The sequence below is a fragment of the Egretta garzetta genome, unplaced genomic scaffold, assembly GCF_000687185.1.
Source record: "Egretta garzetta isolate BGI_Z169 unplaced genomic scaffold, ASM68718v1 scaffold287, whole genome shotgun sequence".
NCBI classification, from domain to species: Eukaryota; Metazoa; Chordata; class Aves; order Pelecaniformes; family Ardeidae; genus Egretta; species Egretta garzetta.
In genome coordinates, this window is record NW_009260435.1 from 9,380,938 (window position 1) to 9,402,467 (window position 21,530).

At 36.8% G+C, this 21,530-nt stretch overlaps 1 protein-coding gene across 2 annotated transcripts in view; it reads right to left on the reverse strand.

Moving 5' to 3' along the window:
- The window catches only part of UNC13C (unc-13 homolog C), a 178,488-nt gene that overhangs the window by 26,733 nt on the left and 130,225 nt on the right, over positions 1–21,530 (reverse strand). For both annotated transcript variants that reach the window (XM_009643989.2, XM_035899467.1), the window contains 7 exons: positions 19,832–19,958; positions 18,740–18,836; positions 18,139–18,282; positions 17,089–17,166; positions 12,541–12,618; positions 4,702–4,790; positions 2,266–2,415 (listed from right to left, as the gene is read on the reverse strand). In XM_009643989.2, coding sequence (XP_009642284.1) covers positions 2,266–2,415; positions 4,702–4,790; positions 12,541–12,618; positions 17,089–17,166; positions 18,139–18,282; positions 18,740–18,836; positions 19,832–19,958 — 763 coding nt within the window. The remainder of the gene's footprint in view (positions 1–2,265; positions 2,416–4,701; positions 4,791–12,540; positions 12,619–17,088; positions 17,167–18,138; positions 18,283–18,739; positions 18,837–19,831; positions 19,959–21,530) is intronic.

Below are 21,530 nucleotides of genomic sequence, written 5' to 3' on the forward strand. Positions count from 1 at the left end.
TCTCCAAAACCAGCATTAAGACTTCTGAGGTGTTGTATCTGTATGCTCAGATTAACGGCCATTATGGTTTAGCTTTTCTCTCCCAATAATGATTTCTCCATAGCTTAGTTATTTTGCAATATTATCAATAAATATTTTTGGTTAAAAAAAAAAAAAAAGAGACTCGCAGATTATAAAATCATGTAAATCTCCACTACCCAATTTATTGCTGAATATACTACTGATACATATTTATGGAAAATGCAAAACAATGATGAGTTATAAAGTTTGATGGGTGATACAATTTAGCACTCCCATGCCCCTAAATTAAAGTTCTGGTATATAACATAGTTATGTCTTCAAAATAAAAACCAAACGTCTCCCTTGTTGTTTTATCTTCCTACTGTGATGTAGAACTAGGCGTTGATAGCTAATGTGAATTCAGGGCTACCATTTGGAAGCGTTTGTTTCTATATACTGGCATACCTGTTCCATTGTACCATCTCCTACTAATGGTAAAATTAAATTTTTGGAGGATCAATTACTTAGACAGTATTTTTCTGTATTTAAGAGTATATGCATAAACCATCTTGTATGTATCATCATGGATAAGTAGCATCATGAATAAAGTGCTGCAGTTTTCAGGCACAGGAAAAAATATTTCAAAATAATACCACAAAAATGCATACATGGGGAATTTTAGAAAATCATGTCTAATCTATTAATGTAAAAAATAATTGTAAAATCATTATCCATATCACATCATAAATATGTCAATTCATATTCTAGCATCTCTTACTACTCTTAGTAAACACATAAATAAAAGCATAATTAAGGAATAACAGAAACCCAAACCATATTCATATGGCACCTTTGTAATCCTATTATAAATATGTATTTGTAAGGAAGGTGATATTCCCTAGCAGTGGGCTGGTTTTTTTAATTTCACATATTTCTTTTCTGTGCATGGGTTTAGCATCTGCTAAAACTCCATTTAAGGTTCTTGTGGTGAGGAATATTTTTGATTCGGACTAATTTAAAACCTATTTCTGTTTCCATTATGTCATTATTCAATTAAATGTCAAAGAAGCTACGAAGATGGCTTTGAGAAATGGCAATTTGGAATAGAAGCTGACAGGCAAAAGTCAGCTTACCCTGTTTTTTTAAACGATGAGCTTAAGATGGCACCTGTAAGCATATAAACACTTTCGGCTTTTCTTCAAGACATGTGCTAGGAGTAAACATTTAGCTCAAAGATAATTAAAATCTAAAACCATACTGCCTGAAAGCAGCACATACCCCTTTTGTGATTTAACACATAGGACTCAGTAGATTGCTAAAAATAAAAGGCTGACATATGGATAAAGCTACTAAATTTTTTTTTCCGGGTTAGGAACCCAGGCATTGCACTTGACAGTGTTGCAAAAATAGTCAAATCTTATCAAGTACGTTAAAGAAGCATTCGCCCATTGCCAGCTATCATTGAAATTAATGTGATTGCCAAAGCCCTGAAAAAATGAAGCCTAGAAAAATTAAACCCCCAAAGAAAAACCAAAATGCCCTTCAATTCCTTCCCCCACCCTTTATGCCAAAGACTTTTAGACTTTGGTGATGCATATGTGCAGTTGGGAGCTGTGATTCTAGTCGTGTTTCTAAGACAGGAAGCCCATCAGTCCCATCTTTAGAAAAGTATAAGAATGTGAAGTAGTGCCCTGGCGAGGTGCTTATAGATGTGCCTGTGCTGCACATGGCCTTTCAGAACAGCTGATCCCATCACTGCAGGATGATGAGAAGACAAGAGTGAGTTTGCAGGACTATTTCAAAATTCAGCCTTTTACCGACTGAAAAAAAATCAAGCTGCTCTGTAAATCTTCAAATGGTGACCAGGGCTTTGGGGCCACAGAAGAGCATATTAATAAGCAGGGGGACACGGGGTGCCAGCCTAGAACAAATGCCAGACAATTGCAGCATAGGGAATTTACTTTTGTTCTTTTGTTCAGTACAATCTTTCTACTGTAGCTTGTGGAGGAGACACCGTTACACTAGCTTCTTTGTAATGACTCAAAACGTGACATGAAATAGAAAGGCAAACGTAGCTTACATAGACATTGCCTGGTATAACTAAATGGTTTAAGCATAGCATTCTGCACACAGGTGAACACTACAAATATTAAAAATGCTACAGAGTGTTTCTAGGAATTAATGATACTTCAGGGTAAAACCAAGTATGCCTGACTGTAGCATCCAGCTCCTAATCTGCCACACAAACCAGTCTGCCACACTTACGTTTTGTCCAGGAAATCCATGAGAGGCCGTAGCACAATCTCGGCATCAATGGCCGCGCTGTTCTTGTTGGCTGTTGCATTCCCGTTTCCTCTCATTTGATTCAGTTCATTGCTCATTTGCCTTATGCAATCTTCAATAATAAATTGGAAACTACAGGATGGGGAAAAAAAGAGAGAGAATGAAAGAATTCTTGGATAGAAAACAACATTTATCATTTGGTTCTTCAACAAGATTTAAATCTTTTCTGCAGTGATGGAAAGTTCACAAACGCAAGATACTGCAGGTGTTAGAGACTGAAAATAAGTCTTCCTAAGGATTATAGCTCATATAATTAATTCATGTACTGTTTTGATTTTTTCCCCCCTTGTTTCCATTCTGTCATCATGCTTTGCATGCCCTTGCAGGGGTGCCAAGTAATTACTTTCTGAAAGCAACAGATATATCAGAATGCATAGTTCAGGGTATGATTGACTACCAGCTAGAAACAACTTCTCAGGAGTCTATTTTTGGTGTGAAAGGACAACAGGAACAGGTGACTATAAATTATTTTTCTCTTGATGGTTAATATGAACCACTTTGATATTCTTCTTTAGGAAAAACGGAAAACTTCTACTGATTCAGCCCTGTTTGGCTCACTTTGACTTTTTCCCAGGTTTCACACAGAGTCAGTGCCATCAGAAACTTTGCTTCCTTCCTTGCAACTAGACAGCTAAAACATTTGGAGTTTAAAATATTCTTTTGCAAAAGAACCCCACGAAGAAGTAGTCAGACTCTTCCTCCTGGAGGGAAGCTTTTCCACTTCCATCTAAATAAATGACATCAACACCGCTGTCCTCCGTTTCTTTCCTGTGTTTTAAGTACATGGGCCAGATGCAAACAAGTTCTTGCTCCTCAAGTTGTATCTGTTCAGCTTTCCTGAAAGCTGTTCTGTTTCCTAACTGATCTGGTTGAGTAATGTGTCTGACAGTCTTGTAGTGTCATTGATGTGATACAATCTTTGGTCAATATATTTAAACAATGCAGAACAGCAGTTAATCAGAGTCAACAGTTCAGAGGCAGAATAAGGCTCTGCACACATAGTAATTTGGTGTATGAATTGATTTATGGTTAATTGAATTGGTTTAGGATTCATTTATGAACAGAAATGCAAAACAGAGGCCATAAATATACCAGGTCTATTAATGTGAAAAGATAAATGGCAAAGATTAACTTGAGGAAAGTGAAAGAGAACTTACTGTGAGAGAAAAGAAACATTATAATTAGGCAGCAAGCTGTTCCAGCTACGTGGCTAGTCATAAAAAGAGAACGCAAATCTCCAGGTGAGAACACTAGAAAAACTGGTACAGTTTCCAAGTGCACTTGGATGTGTACAGACCTACATGCTTCAAAGCCCTAGATAAAATCAACATGAAGCTGCTGTTGAAGATGCTCATGTAAACCCTTCGGATCAGTCCCTCCAATAAAAGCCAAAATAATGCATAGGCTTTTCTTGATATTAGCCATCTTCCTAACATTGTTAACTTCACAAACCCCGGCAACAAACTGACCCATGAGGAATGTTCTAGCTATCTGGAGCGTACCCTAGATTGAGCTATTCCTGGGTTTTCTTCTGCAGAAACCTAGCTGGCTCATTCGGAAAGAAGCCCTGGAAAGAAATTATATTCATGCACTGTCAGTGATTGGAGAACAAGGGCCTGGGAGCAAAAAGAAAGCAAGCCAATATGACAAACTAAGCACACAGAAAAAGGGAACGTTGTCTACCCAGACAGTTCATCGGTGGATTAAATAAGCAGCTACAGACTTCACTTAATGAATACCTCTACAGAACTAATCCCTTTTAGATGCCTTTCTAATTTGAAGCAAAATAACTTGCAGCTTCTCATAGCACAGGCACTGCTAGCACAGCACCAACCTCATTCAGGACTGCAGTGTGCACTCGGATTAATGAAAGCCTTGGAGAGCAAGGCTCAGTAGACAATTTTTGCAGAGCCACAGGCAAGCAAATGATCCAGGAAGGCCATTCATAGTGACCATTTGAAGCAGGCTAAACATAAGCAGACATCCCTGGTTGAAGCAGGCCACTTGGAAAAAGCTGTCAGTCCCAGGAAGTAACATAAACATGGTCAGGGAGAAAAGTTTAACACTGCCTCAGGCAAGAACAAACCAGCAATTTTTGTTCTCCAAAAAGCAGATCAAAAGTCATCAGCCTCACCTCTTTAACACGTGCATGCCCACAACCTGTCTTCAGTTTTCTCTACAGGGAGGATGCTGCTATATGTTTCAGAGATTAAACACATACACAAACGCACGCCACTTCATCAGGGCAGATGCAAGCTGTGCCTCAGGATATCCAGGCAGCCACCCAGACTTAATCAACAAGGTAGATTTTTGAACAGGAATATTTCTCTAAGGTTTGCAGTAAAATCGGTTTGTTACCTTGTAGCATATGTTACGCTGAGTTCATCCAATACACTGCTAAGTTTCACCTGAAGTTCTTTTAGAACAACGCTAGCTTCAGGATCCAACTGCAAAGAGATAAGCAATGTTACGTTTTATTTATATACTATGTTTTTGGGTTTTCCATTACAATTAATGAATTAGGAATTTTATGCAATGACACGCTGCACTATGGAAATCCAAATGTGGAAACACCTGTTACAACACAGGATTGCTTTAGTAAGCCTAAAAATCCAATCACCATTTAAAGGAAAATATTTGATCGTAATAGTGAAGAATTATACTGTTAGAAATCAAAACAGCTTTCTATGGGATGGCGCAAATTGTGTTGGCAGTCACAAGGATAGAATTACCAGTACGAGGCAAATAGTATTCATGAGGCATACCAAGGGAAGGATGCATGAGAATGTAGTGTTTGTGTTAATAATACTGCAGATGCTTCCATCTTTTTTTTTTTTATTTTTTGTACATTTCACCACCATGGGTAATTATTTGGTGATTTGCATGGAAGATGTTTCCATATTCCCATTAATGCAGCGCAGAAGTAGAACAGCCAGCACTGGAAAAGATGGCTTGAAGACTATCCATGCTGCTTCTACTGGTACCGTATGGGGGAAGGGAACCTATTGAATTTCAGTACCTCTGTTTCTAAAAGCCATTAAGACATACATAATTCAAGCACAGTGCAACACATTCTGATGCACAGGGAGAACAGCTCCCGATACAGGTTTTCTAAACATAGGAAAAAAGAGAATGCAGGGGAGAAATATAGTTTTACATTTACAGGGATGGGGATCCATGCATAGATCTTTAATCATAAAGGTACTCTGTCAATATTGATCAGCAGCTTGTTTATTTGCTATGCATTCTTTTTAAAATTAAAAATTGACTTTTTGTCTCCTTGGGCTTTTAGCATTTAGGAAAAATAGTTGCAGTCCATTGTGGGATATGATGGATGATCATCAGGATCTACAGCCGAATGTGAATTGATAGCTGATGTTCCAGGTCTTTCAGCTACCTACATCACAATGCTAGGGAATGATTTTCAATGACAATCCTCAAATTCTGGGCTCTGTTGTGCAGCAAGGTCAGATACAGATCTGACTATTTCAAAGGAAACTGCACGTTTAGAATACATAATCAGGTCTGTCTCTACTTGTGTTTTCATATCTTTCAACTGCATGAGTAGTGTTTAGTGCTTATTCCTCATCTGATGCTTCAGACTACTATGGTGCGGTAGGTCAGCTCTTTTAATCACACTTTAGAGACAAGGGGGAGCTGTGCCACAGCGCATTGGATAACTTACATGAGACTACACAGGAATTCTAAGGCAAAGTAAAGTAAAAACAAACTCCAAAACACCCTCAAAGACCTACTGTGTTCTAATCTTAGACCTTCCTTTCTCTACTTAGGAGTTGTGTGTGGTTTAAAAGCATAGAAAATCCAAGATTGTCATTTTGTTTTTTGAAAAAAATCTGAAATAGGTGACAAGGGGAATTGCCATACATCCCTTAGAAGATACGCAGTGATGTGTAGTGCTTCTAATCTGAGTAGCTCATATTTTAACACTGTGACTGCTTACTGATTTAGGTTTTTAAGAGCTTTCTATTGTTGTTTCTCTGCTTCATGTCTTAGTAGTTTCCCTGGCAGATAATCTTTAAGTTCGTACACTTAAAGCGATTGTTTTCCTTTATAAGAAAAGCAGGGATAAAAAAAGCTATTTTTTACTGAAATATCTATATTAGTTAACAAAGCTAGAGGTTATTAAAAAAGGCAAAGTTTTTTCCAGGAAACACTCTTCACTGGGGAGTTATGCTGACTCCTTTGGTGTGATACAGACAGAACACAAATTTAAGACCACTAGAATATTAACATTTGATAAATACTGAACACACAAACATTCACACTGAACATGGTATACATCGGAAAAAGCACAAAAAATACCAGGCAGGAAGAAGACTCAAAATTTCTTACCAGAACATGCACAAGCTAGAGAATCATCTTGTTACTGGGACTACAAAGGCCAATGTAGGTAGTTTCTAACAGAGGTTGTTGTGATAACCAGAAAACACAATGTATTTGCTAAATTCACCTGGAACTGGACTTAGTTTTGGCCAAAATTGGATTAAATACCAATATCAGATTGTGGACATAACAGACATTATAGAAAGGTGCATGCAAGGGCTTGACATTTTAGAGGGCTTTGTGCTCACAAATTGCATGAACAAGTTTGTGTGTGCACAGCTGGAGGCATCTGGCAGGACATCCAGCCCTGTGTATACACATGCTCATGCTTACTAATGCAGTGCCATAGGGAGGAGCGGAATATAAAGAGGTATGCGGGCTGACCACCCAGGTGCTAGACACCTGGTGATGTGATGGCTAAAAATACACCAGCAAGAATTTTAAATGCTATTGTTATTTTTGTTTAATTACTGGAAAATATGGCAATTTGAGTGTCTCACCAGGACTAAAATGTGCACTTTTCATTTATTTTACCATGTGCCCTCTATGTGCTAGTGCCTTCCCAAGGTAAATCAGAGGGCCCTCAGGCATGAGCCCTTGACTGGCACCATCCAAATATACCATAGCTGCGACCCGCTTTTTTTTCCTCTGATATGGTACAGCTAAGATAAGAACTGTTACAATGGTTCTATACTATGAAATTCTGGGGGACTGGTTTTAGGATGGCCTTGTGCAGTGGAGATAAGGTAAGTCAGCTTTTGGTACCTCTGCACATCACAGACACTAATTATTGTGGATTATCTTCTGTATATCTTCTCTCTTATGCATAAATTAATCCACTGACTTTTTTACTGTGGAAAACATGTTCAGCTGTGATGCCTTAAAAACCAAATATTTTGGAAAAAAGAAAAGATTTCAGTTGAAGAGTTACTGTCTCCCTCTTAAATATTCTAAATGGCTGTAGTTCACAACATGACTACCTGTGCGAACACATCACAGTTTTGCAAGAGCAAGCTCAAAAAGGAACTTTATTTGTGCTTGAAAAGGATCTAATATTTCAGCCATGGTTTGAACAACTCCTGATAACACATTTTATAGCAGGTTTGCTTATTCTCTTGAAAGTATTGTGTGGAAGATGCACTACAGCACTGTGCAAATAGCTTGGCTTAATGAAGTTGACAAGCTGCAAGACTTATGCAGGTTGACATCACAACACTCGCTGCTTGAGACAGTAACACACAGCTCTCAAAACCACTGTGTAAAGGAGGCAAGTTTCCCAGTGAGGCAAATCAGCGATGAAGAGAGAAATTAATTTATCTAAGGCTTTCCAGAGAGAAGTCCTCAGCATTCCTGACTTGGCTGAGATTACCTACTAGCACAGGAGTAACAATAAAAACAACCATCTCCATTTCATGAGCCAATCTGTTTCTGGAGAATGCAGAGGTGTTATGGTAAGGGAACTATAAGAACTCAGGTAAATGCAGTCTGTAATTCGTCATACTAGTTGCTACTAGTAGCAGTTTGAGTAAGTAGATACAAACATGCTCAGCTTCAGAAATCTCAGCCACCCAGGTGTGGTTAAGTGATGAATTGCAGGGGCTATCCTAGCCCTACCACGTTAGCCTACTTTGCAATCAACCAGAAGGAAAGGATGAAAGTGAGGCAAAAGGCAATGCTGATCAGCATCTGAGAAGATTCCACATGGGGATACGGAGATATGAAAATGAAGTATCTGCAGTACTGGGGACTATTCTTTTTTGCCTCAAGCCTCATCTGCTCCATAGAGTTTGATGAACAAGGAAAAAAGAAACCATGCCTGAACAATTTTTTCAGGAAACTAAGAGAAAAAAAAGCCCTAACTGATCAGCTTATTGTTGGGGGAAAAAAAGATGAGTGTCATTAATGTGCCGTATCTACTTTATGAATTGAAAGAGAGAAAAGGCCATTTATCCCTTAGCTTCTTGGGTTCCATTTACGGTTCACAGCGTGTGTGGGCTAGTCTTAAAATATATTGGTAGGTTGCTCAGGTGTCAAAATCTAGATTTTTTTAAAGAGCAAACTTGTTTTGGTAGTGGAAAAGTTATTAACCTGTTAACATGTAAATCATACTTTTCTACCAATTCTTAATTCACTTGGCTTTTTTACGTTCATAAATATTACTCTTATTTTACCATCTTCTTAAATAATGGGGTTAATTTTTACCCACAGCAGAACATACTCATAAATTTGTTGGCACACTTCATAAGATCTGTTAATTGTGGAATATTAATTAGATAATTAGAAGTCTGACTCTTTCTGAATGCTAAACATAAGCAGAGAATATTTTTGCTGAACAGCTGAAAAAAAAGAAATATTTGAAAGTCACTGTTTCCAAATGCTGCCTAAAACTGTGAAATTTTTTATACACACAAGCCTTGGAAAACAGTTAAGATCTGATGAATTTGGCAGCTTTCAACATAATGTGTTAGATAGAGCTATTCCATGCTGTAATTTTATGTGTGCTAGCACAGACATAATCTTGTTAACTGCAAATGTGGTAGTGTTTCTATAGGAAACTACAGAGACACAAATTACTTTTGCATGAGTTAAAGGGAACCTCATTAATCGGAATTCCATTTATCTGCAATTTCACAGGTCTAATTGCTTATAGTTTCCTTATGGGACCACCTGGTTACTTCTGTTCAGAAAATGGTTTTACATATTGTACTTACATCAAGGGAAGATACAGGTATTTATCAGATCTGTCCCTTTAGTGGTTCTTTTTGCCTCTGACAGACACCATCCTTCTTTCCCCCCCAACCCGTCTATCTAGGTACAGTGAATCCCATTTTGAGATGTTTGCCTGCAACTGCTCTAAACACTAAGGCCTCTGACCTAATAGATTTAAAAATGGACATTTCAGAACTACTCTGCTTAAGTCTGGCCCTCTGTCATCCCATCAAAGTCTTTAGGACCACATATAGATTCCTACAGGAATTCATAATATTACATGTAAAATCAGAACTGAACTTACTGGAGTGGAAATACGATTTACCTACACTCAATATGATATTGTTGTACATAAACAACCTGCTTTTGCTTTCCACCTTTTTTTTTTTTTTTTGCTCCTAATTGCTGATACTCGTTTCTTCCATGTTCTGCCATCTGGTGAAAAGCAACACAAACATCAACTTTTTTCTTTCCCTTTTATCAGCTTCCAACTTGTCAGACATGCAAAAATGATTTAGTGCAAATGTATACACTCCTTTTGGATGAAACAAACAGGAGCTGAACCAAAATTCTACATTACGATAATCTGTTCCCATGCTTTTGGACTTGATTTTTTAAAAAAGACAGTGGGTTGGATCCCACTTTACTACTCTTACTTTATTATGCCAGACTCATCTCATTTATATAATTTTCTAAGCACCTTCCTGGTAGAATACAGCAGAAGAGGTGAGTTAATAAAGAAACTCATATTGTTCAGACTATTTTATTTTAATGGCAGGAGAGCTGAGAATCCATTTTTTCTCTGTTTGTAGAGCTCCCTGCCCTGCAATATGCAATGGGCCTATGCTGAACATAGGAACTGCTGCTTGATTGTGGTATTTTGACTGCATAGTTTGAAAGACATACTGCTCACAATATGACACTGAGGAGATTAAGAGCATTTAATTTTTCTTAGGATTAGTTTTTGCTTCAACTGAAATAGGTCTCATTACTCCACTGACTTCTTATGCCCTCCACAAGCAAAATATTAAACTATTTTCTCCATGCAAGGAAATTGCTTACAGATTTTATTGCTGGCTTTGTTTCTTATAAGTACCAGTTCAATAAGGCAAATTGGCCATTAGTGTTTATGCTCTTGGAATAGCTAGGGGAATAAGTAGTCCAGTTTGAGGACAAACATTTTAGGGGCACTTTGATATGGGTGACAATAAATGGAACATGAATGTACTTTTCTTCAAAAAAATCCCCCTAATAAGAAACAAACAAAATTTTTAATGTATTTTTTATATCTTTTTTCTTAGACCATGAATCAGAGATGCACTTAAGGTATCTAACAAAGGGATTTTAGAAATATATCTCTGAATTCTCTCCAAGGGTTGCATGTTGCACCACAATGGTAGGAAATGTTGCTTTGATAACACCCTTAATAATTCATCCTCATTAACATCAAAAGGGAAAGCAAAAAAGGATGAGAAGTGATGAGAGATTTTGAAAGAAAACTGCTATGAAAAACCCTAATTATTTTTTTTTTTTACTATTTTTAAAAATTATATAAGCTATTGGAGGCAAAAGTAAAACTAGTATTATCTTGAGGAAAATTGAAAATTTTGGAGATTCAAGAAAATACTCTGACTTGAATATAATTTGACAGATATAGACATACAGTGCTACTCAGCTTTCCTCTGCCCTTTTCTTCATCAGGATTTATGGACACTTAGCTGTTTCTATGATTCATAACATTCAACGTGTAGGACTGGATCCAAGACCTTAATACAGAATGACTTTGCACAGAACATAACAGCATGGAAGACAAGATTATTTGTAATATTCAGAGAGTGAAAGGGGATTAGTAGTAACCACAAAAAAATAGCCATGTCTGGATGATAAATATGTATTTTTAAAGTTTGATACGAAGTTTCAATGATGACAAGGCTGCAGAAGTTTATTTCATGTTCTCTGGAGCAGGAAGTATTTTTGCCATGGCAGCTTCAGGAAGCTATTAGTAGCTCAACAAACCCCCCTGTGAATCTGTAGGTTCATTTGGAAGATGCTGTTCATTGCATGACAATTCTCTCTATAGCAATCTGATCAAAGTTTTGTGAAACTATCAAACTATAGTCTCAACACGAAAAAGCTGATATATACGTAACTTCTTTTTTAAAGCCAGCTACTGATAATAAGGATCGTATATTCATCATCTAAACACTGCTTCTTAACAAGACGACAGGATGCTATAGCTTGAAAATATGCTAATTTCTTCATTAGCTTTCAAAACAGTCAAAGACTACAATCAGCAAAGTATTGAAGTGCATGTTTATGTCCTTTTGCTGTTGACAGGACTTCAGGCACTTTTAAGTCTTCTGAAATATAAAAGAAGATAAAGCTAAGCATGTTATGGACTGCTGAGTGGTAGCTCTTGGTGAAATGGTGCTAAATCCTGAATACAAGCAGGTTCTCAGATACTGAAAAGTGCACTTAAAACATGTATTATAGATTTTTTTTATTTGAAATTCTGAAGGACTTTACACTATCTGCCTAGTAAAACTTTTCAATTTAGCATGTCAACTGAATGCCCAAGCATAGCTCTTTTTTGATTTTAGATCATAGGGAATTACACAAATGCATCAATGGAAATTAGTAGGAGATATGACTGTTCTTAGCCTTAGAAAATATGGTCAGGAATAATAAAAGATGCTTACTATCACAAACCTCATAAGAGAATCTCTCTCCTTCTTTCTTCTGCTCAGTGGATTGCAAGTCAAAGGCATTAGACAAAGACATGACGCATTACAGACAAAGCACAAAGCACATATTCTACAAAATTTTCAGATACAGGCAAAACGTACCAATACATAAGAAAGCAAAGTATAGTCCAATACAAACATTAAAATAAAGCTGGCACTACAGATTACAACACAAAACACCCAGTGCTGGTTGAAGTTTACAGATCATTAGCATGTTTCTATGAAGTAGTGTTAGGTCTTTCTAGTATTGTCAGGATATTAAATAGTTCTCATAGACTTTTTTTTTTTAAACATTTTGATTTTCTTGGCAAGCAGAGGTGAAGGCTGTGACTAGGCTGAAAACATGATGCTAATGATCTCTAAGGAACTTTGAATGAACCAGGAAATAAATATGACTCACCTCCTTTCCTCCCATGGACTCAAACATTTTCTCAAGTTGGACTCTTAATTGTTGAATGTTGTTCATCAAGATACAGGGCTGCAAAGAGAGGACCAAATATTCTGTTGAATGTGCCTGTTGTGTTCCTTTTATGTGTGAATATGTGTATTCACAGCCTCTGGGCTGAAGTAGTTCTTCAGCAGCCCTATATTCATGCAACTGTGTTTTTTAGGGGGCATCTCAAGTTCCAGAGCACTGCTGCCTCCCCTTCCTTCATCAATTCCCACTCCTCTTTGCCCAGTCAGCAAACCCACTCAGCCAGCAACTGCCCATTATGCCCTTAACACAGAGTTGCCCCACAGGAAACTGAATACCTTCTCCCCTCCAGCTGGGCAATTTTCAAATCCCAGTATTTCATGTCTTGAACCTTATATCCATGTAGTTGCTAGTCATACTTAATACAATTACATCTGGTGGATAAACGCAAGTAGTACAGTATCATCTCTTTAAGAGTAGACACAACAAGGATCAAAGTACTTTGGAAATGAAAGTAGACTGGGGGAAAGGGAATGCCAGATTGCTTTCTGCACCCAGTCTTTGCAGAAAAGTGTGACAGCACTGTAACCCGGATAATGGCTGATGCTTAAGTATTGGAATAAATCAACAGACCTGTTAATAACAGAATAATATTTCAGAAATGTACATTTTGCATTGCTTGAGAAGTTAGTGAATGAATTAGGCAATAAATTCTGTAAACATATTATTTCAGTCTAAAAATATTGCTCTTTAAGCTCATTTCCTTAAGGCAGAACACAAAACCACAGTGTAAAAGACAGCAATTGCTGGATAAATATAAGGTAAATAGACATAGATAAAATTAAGCAGCTTATTACAAAATTATGGAAGAAAGAATCTATTACTAGAATTCTGTGTACTCAGATGACATTGTATGCTAGTTTAGTATGGTGTAGGGGAAGCAATAAGAATACTTGCTAAAAGAGTTCTGGTTAGCCAAGGTCAGTGTGTTCTAGTGCAAGACCGGGATAATTCAGACACTGAAGAAATGCATTTCAATAAAACACATACACTTTTTCTTCAGACAACAATGTGATGGAATGATTACAGTGATTGATACTCATTTGTACCTTCCTAGTTAACAGCATGTTCCAATGTAGTGCTGAAACATGGTGGGATTAGATTTTGGTATTCAAAAGATCAATAACTTAATTTAGCTTTAATTAGTTCTACATTACTCTCAAGGGAATCTGGTGTCAGAGTCCTTCTCAACTGAAGGAAAAAAAAAAAGAAATTTGATCTAACTTCTTAATACTGACATTACTGCTTCCCAGTAAAGCATGCTCTTTGGCCTCCTGCAAAACACAACTGGTTTTGTATAATGGTTGAAATATCACCTCTCTTCCTGTCTCTTGAAAAATCCACAACCCCCCTTCTTCTATTTATCTACCTTCTATTAATTTATGACCACTAAGACTGTGTCTGCCTCTCCTGTGCTGCTACCTCTCTTCTGACATATTCATTATTCTGGAATTTATCTGCAATATCACAAATCAATGATTATGATTTCTTATGGGGGAATTAGTAGCTAAATATAACATCTTGGTTCTTTTGTTCGAAACAAGTGCAAATGCCTGTGGCAATATACTGAAGCTATGAGATAAGTACTTCATACTGAGGCTGTTTTCAAAGTTTCCTTTGAGGCTAGCTAAGGTTGCTCTTTCAGAGCCTAAGCCTACCTTGGCTCAGTGGAAAAATTCCTATTGCTGTCAGTAAATAACAGAACCAGAGCTTAAAAACATTCTCATCTTATTATTTCATTATCACCTTTTCCTTCAGGATACTCTTTGCAGCAATTTACAGGAATCAGACAGCCAGATGCAATGACACATAAAAGTGAGTGGCAAGTACAATACATAACCCCAGGTTTGTTTGTAAACTCTAACAGGAGCTGGGAGATAAGAGGATGTTTCCACATTAGATACATGCCTTTATGAAAAGCACCATTGGTATGCTTTTATTTGAACAGTTTATGTGCACATTTTATAGTGTTTGATAAAAACAGTAGAAGTATTGACTTGAAAAAGAATGCCAAAATCTAACCTTAATCATAAAAAGCATTTGATTTAATCTCTCCTATCAACTCTAATGCGAGAGATGGACTTTTAATATAATTGAGATCATCAAATCAAATGGTCTTTTATTAAGCTAAAAGTACGTATTTCAAAAAGGTGGCTTCTGTTAAAAATAAGTTATGTCCACCAAAGGCATTTGATACAAAACTTATCATAATGAGACTAATTCCATCTAAACCTTTAGTAAAGATTGGCATACCAGGTGACTTCAAAAATCAATCACTCCAACAATTAAAAAAGTCCCCTTGGACAGGCCAAAAGACTACACAAACAGTTTGACTTGATGACATAACACTATGTATTAAAACTCATTTCTTCTGGAAAGCAGTAGGCTTTATTTAATATCAGCATTAAATTAAAAGAAATGGAAAAACAGCTACAAAATTTATTTCTTTTTTACATTAAATTTTGAGAATCATTATGGCTTATACTGGGTCAAATACAGAGACAGATTATTTTAGATGAAGCTTGGTTTGGACTGATTAACATTAAAATAGAAGACGTGTACTGCATTCACTCCTCCATACTGGGGAGAGTGTTGGGTTCTTTTCAGCTCCATATTTGCCCTGGAGGGGAGAGAGGTAAGCAATATGTAGAAGGTGTATCTGTAAAGTTAAAAATGCATGAAGATTTAAAAACCTGGCAATATGGTGTGTTGGTCTATCATACATCACTGGTATCCAGTGACAGGACATGTGGGAATGGTTCAAAGCTGCATTGGGGAGGTTCAGGCTTGACATTAGGAAACATTTATTTACCAAGAGGGTGGTCAAACACTGGAACAGGCTTGCTAGAGAGGTGATCGATGCCCTGAGCCTGTCAGTGTTCAAGAGCCATTTGGACAATGCCCTCAGAAACAGCTTTAACTTGGTCAGCCCTGAACTGGTCGGACAGTAGGACTAGATGATGGTTGTAGGTCCCTTCCAACTGAAATAGTCTGGTCTATTTTATTTTATAACTGGCATGTTTCCTAGTGTTTATACAGCTCTAAGACTGATTGCCAAACTTGGCCTGGTGCTTTTACTCTTTTCAGATGCTGAAAAGATTTAGTACTGCCAGAAAAAAGATGTGTGGATATCTACTAAAGTGAGTCTTTTCAATGCGTTTACTGCAAAGGACTTCAAGGTTGAAAATACCTGAAGTGGGAAGTTAAATCTGAGACATGACACATCTATGCAAATAAAAGTCCCTCCTCTGCATATAAAACTTCTACTTAATAATAAAATTTTGAGTTTGGTATTTTTATTTACTAATTTTATTTTAGACAAAATTGTGTAAAAGGAACAGAATAGTGTAAGTCTCTCCTAGAAAAAATATCTGTGGCCTGAAAAATTAATAAGTTTAGTCTTTTGTGATGTTGTTCACAAGAAGAACCACCGATATTTGATATTTAGCTGTCATAGATGTCTTTCTGAATTCTATTATTGTGTATATATTGGTGACCTTTAGATTATGACGCTGCCTCACTCTACAGAGAGCACCAGGAAGAATGAGTACATCCTCAAGCCGTGCAGAGGGATGTGACAAATACAGCTGAGATCTGTGTACGAGCTATATAAGGGCTGTACTTTTGAAGGTGAACAGTATAAGGATGGTGCTGCAGTTATTTATCTAATTGTAGACTGGTACATCTATACAACATACTGCTATACAACATCTATACAACTACTATACATAGCAGTGCTAAATGTTGCCTGCCTTGGGAGTACTAGCTTTGATTGAATATCAATGATACTGAAAAGTCAGTTTGCAAGAGCAATTTTCCTTGGTCACGTTAAGCTATCAAGAATGTCATGATTTGCTTAACCACATCTTTAGTGTCCATATCTCATTTATTTCTGAGTCCATGGCAATCTGATCCTTCATTAGGAAGTCCCTTGTAAGCAGTGAGGCAACAAAATAGCACATTATTTGCTTCTCACTGCTGCAGGGATAAAGCACAGAGAGTGAGTGGTAGTAGCAGAAAAGTCTGCACACACTCCCTGCACAGGGATCAGTGATCTTATAAACACTCTAATGAATAAATTGACAAAGAGAAGCAAGCCAACACAAAATGAAAATTCAAACAAAAATGTTTTCTTCTCTTTGGAAAAATAGATGAAGTTATATTCATCATATTCACCCCTGTACAAGGCTGTTATCCAGGGAGTGTTTCTGGCCATATTGTAAATTTTTTTTCTATTTTAATACTGAAATTGTTAACTATGATTCTTTATGAATCCCACCTATTCCAGCTTTTACATAGATAGGTAAGCAGCTATGAAAACATGCTCACCTTATTAAAGAAAAAAGCAAGAAAAAACCCCTTCCTCTGTTCATGCTTTTTCTTATACGCAAAAGTGATTACATTTTCAAAAAGTACAGTATGTAATTTAAATGGAATTTCTCAGACACAAACAAAACACTGCTTTTTACTCACCACATTTTCTTTATCACAATACGAGCTGAAGTAATTTGAAATAATTACAGCATACTGGAGAAGCACTTTGTTGATAGTCTAGGAGAGGAGAAGAATCTTTTAAATGGTAAATTTCATCATGTAAAACAAAAATAATAAAAAGGACAAAAAGGAGATTTATGTAAATTATAGATTTTACAGGTGTTTACAAGTTTAGTATATAGTATTTTTTTAGATATAACATAAACAATCTCGTGAGCACGTTTTCAAATCCCTGCACAACAGATGGTGAGTTGTTCTTAATGGGATGTAATCTTCAATAGCAGAGATACTTTAATTTTAGTCATACTGTTTCTGAGGAGCACTGAGAGCTCTACTCCTTGCAATGAGCTACATACTTAATGGAACAGTAGCAAGCTCAAAAAGTCCTCTAGGGTGACAATGCATAGATTAAAATATAATGGAAAAATAAGACCAAGGGAGCATTGTTCAAAGCCTGGCAATATGAGCTCACCATACAATAATCATGTAAATAGGAACTTTGTCTGCAAATGGAAAATTGTTGTGACTGAAGAACAGGAATAAATGTAAACGCAAACTTCTTTTAAAGCTGTCAGGACTATAATGGAAATCTAAACAGAAAGCTGGCCTAACAAAGTTGAGTATATTAAACATCGGATGAATAAGAATTACTGCCTCAGGGCTTCAACCAACAGTACTTCATTGCCATACCTTGAATATTTCCTTCCCTTGCACTAATTAGATAATTGCATTTCACTGAATTGCTCCATTAACAGAATTGTAATCAGTGCTTAGCAAGAATAATAATTGATTGTAAAACATATAAAAATATAAAATCTCAGAGAGGGTAGAACTTCTCAAACTCGTAAATGATTTTGACAAAGTAGATGAAAAACAGTCTTAAGCCACAAGACTGCATGTCTTTCTAAGGATCCCAGTCAGAGATAGAAGAGATTGATTCTAAACAACACTGGAATTAGCTTTTAAGTACATGGCAACACAATGTCACTCTCTCTGAAGCTTAGTTGAGATGCATTGATTTTAATTTACCTTTGCAAATCTTCTCATTAAATGAGATAGTGCTTCTGGATTAGGACACTCCAGTTTCCTAATAATCTCAAAGCTTTGATTGAGCTGTGTGAAGACATCAACCACAGAACAAGAGAAGAGGGCATGATCTGATGTTTGCTGAAACTAGAAAGAAACATTCAAATGAGTTCCAATGAGTACTTGTGCAGAGATCAGAATGTATTAACTGATTTTCTCACACTTTAAATTCTTCCTGGAGTCATAAAAAGTAATAAATAAAAAATAATTTTTAAAAAGTCTCACTGACAAGACTGAGAAATGTGGCTTTTCATGTTTCTAATACTTTCAAATGTCTTCAAATAAAAACAGAATTCTCTTTCATGACATCCAGTATCACATCAGAGTTTAGTGAAACTGTAGACTGAGGTCTATGGGGAATTAAGGCAGATGGAATTAGATCACGAGTTTGTCCACAGGGTTATATTCCAAGAACCATTCCTGCCCGCATATCTTGTGAGGTCTAATAAGGGTACTGTGGTTCCAAATGTACTTCTGGTTTTGCAATACTAAATAACTGTCTTAATACTTTCTCTATTCTTTTCTTTAAGAAGTAAAGGCTCACCCCATCTTTTTTGTCTCTTTCTAGTGCTCCATGAAGAAATTCCATTGAGACATCCTCATTTTCATCCAGCCACTGAATGACAAATGGTTCAAACCACCTGAAAATTAAAAACCATTTTGAAAAGTAAAGTAGGTATATTTCATAAAGATCCTGAGAGGAGAGATGCCATGACACCCAGCAGTTTGGCATCTTGTGTCTTCACATCTGTTCTATTTCCTAAAAAGCCTATCATCCTAGAAAACTTTTCATCACCAAAGACACTGTGGTTAGTAAAATGTCTTCCAGGCTTCAGTTTCACAATCCTCTGACTGGTCTACCCCAGTGGTGTAAAATCAGTAGCAGCCATCAGAGAAATGTGTCCCTGTTTTGCAGGGGATCATATTCTGCACTTTTTTTTAATTTGAGTATGCATCTTTTATCAATATTAATTCCTTGTTAGCATTTTTTTGTATTTGTATGTGAAATAATTTGGAGAAAACTTTGTTTTAATAAAACATTGGTTGTGTTTTATTTTTCTTTAGTTTATTAAAAAAAAAAAAAATTAAAGTAATAACAGGCCCCAAACCATCTTAGCAAATCAGCAGAGTTACAGGAGATTAAGGAATGAGACTAAGAATAGGTCGTATAAAAGGACGGGTTGTATCAGTATCAGTTGCAGGAAGAAAGGATAAATGAAAACAGCAGCTGAATATTGCCCCAATGTAATAACAACCTCAAGAGTATATCCCATCAGCATTGTACCTTTATGCAAATTTGGGTATGAAACAACTGTATGGCCCTATAACTAATACTGCTGTTCCCACATTTCCTGCCTTCCTCAGGCATTTTCTGACCAAAATATTTTGTCATTTATGAAGAGTTGCAGTTACAACAGTTGGATACAAATTCCTATGAAACAGCTAATAGCACTTTTAATACCCGAACTATTTCATTTGTTAGAATGAAGAATTAAAGAGGAGGAAGCGTGAAAAGTAGCAAGTTGTCAGTGTTACACATCTTGAGATTTTGCACAAACTTAAGCATAAATATTTGACCAAAATAAACCTGGCACCAAGGCCAAACTCACGGGAGACTTCCCTATAGACTACTTACAGAGAGTATTCAGGTGCTGCATCCTTGAAAGCGGAGAGTTCTCTCACATATTCATTAAAAAACCATTTCACTTTGAAGTGCAAATTCATATAATCTGTGCTTTTGCATAACCGCTGCTTTTCATGTTCTGTAATAGAATGAGTTGAAATAAAAGCATTTAACAGCATTCTAACAGTAAATAACATTCTTGTGCCTCAAAGCACTAGTGACATAATAATACACTACTTGCATTTTAAAGCACAATTGATTTGATGTTTTTTTAGAGGTAAGTATTACCCAGAGTTTCAATCTTCAGGTTCTGAGTACCCTCAGGAAAAACAAAACCAAACAAAGACCAGACCACAAGTTAGGCTCTTCAACTCTATTCACTGCAGTGAGGAAAACCCACAAACTTGCTGACTTCCTGTTTTTCAGATGCTTCTTTGGTTGTTACAAAATGGTTAAGAAGCTTTGTCAGGTGTCAAGTTAGAAAAGACAACTATAGCTGTGTAGTAGTAGCCAAATGAAGTAACAACTATAAATGCTGTCCTATATGAATTTGTGAAATGTGCATTAGTAAATGGGCTCCATTGATCATACAGTTAAGAAAAAAAAAGAGACGAGACATGTCCCTAGCTGTACAGCCTTCCGATTTATACACAGCACAAGTAGAAAAGACGGTTTAATAAAGTGGTTTTGAAGTTTGTGATATGGTTTTCCACATCCTCAGTGTCTTCCTGTTTTCAACATAATGGATATGCATACCATGGATGGCAGGAGTCACAGAACCACCTGTAACCACTTTCTGCATTTCTAAAGTCTGGTTTAATTGGTTTGGAACAAATGTCCATCTTTCTTCCAGGATTATAATCCTTTTTTTAGCTTACCCACAATACTCTGCAGTCTTTCCCATCCAGCCGCTCCAGGCCCTGGACCCCATTCTTTCGCTCCATTAGCTGACCGGCAACTTACCCTTGCTCAAACCTTTCATTTCCTTCTCCCACAGCAGGAAAACATGCACCCACAAATCTTGGGTGGAGTAACTCTTCCTTCACCGACTGCTCACAGCTTCCTAAAATCTCCGCAGAGCTCATCTGTTTGAGGTGTCACATCACTTGCACATTCTTCCTTATGCAAAAGACTAATCTCTTTTCCCAGCTCCCTTAAAAAGTGACCCAATACAGATGCTCGGCAGGAATTACATGCTTGTGTAAATAGTCTGTATTAAGAACTCACCTCTTTCAAACCTCCTTTTTGCTGCTCCTTACTTCTGCTTGCACCATAGCATAGTGTTACACAAATTTTTCATATATATTTGGGTGTGGACCTGATTTTGTATAACAGCAGGAGCATCCCATCCCCTGTCATAGACACATGAACATACCACTCGGTTCTCTGTCAGTGCAAATGCACTGTGAAATACACATTCTGTGTTTTTCAGATCTGGCCAGGTACATCAACAGGAAATTTTTAGTTTTATTATTATGCCAAATCAGCACCCTAGTAATATCACTTTGCCATACAAGAAATAAGTGTTTCAGAAGTGTATTATTATGCAGTGAATTACTAAGCTTTGTGGGAATCAGCTTATGAAATGCCCCTGTGGGCTCTTATTTTCTTTTTAACGTTGTGTTAGCATTTTCATCTTCAGTGCCTTTTCATCACACTCCAGGAAAATAAGTAAATCAGTTTCTGTCTAAGTGTTGCATTTGTTCATGCC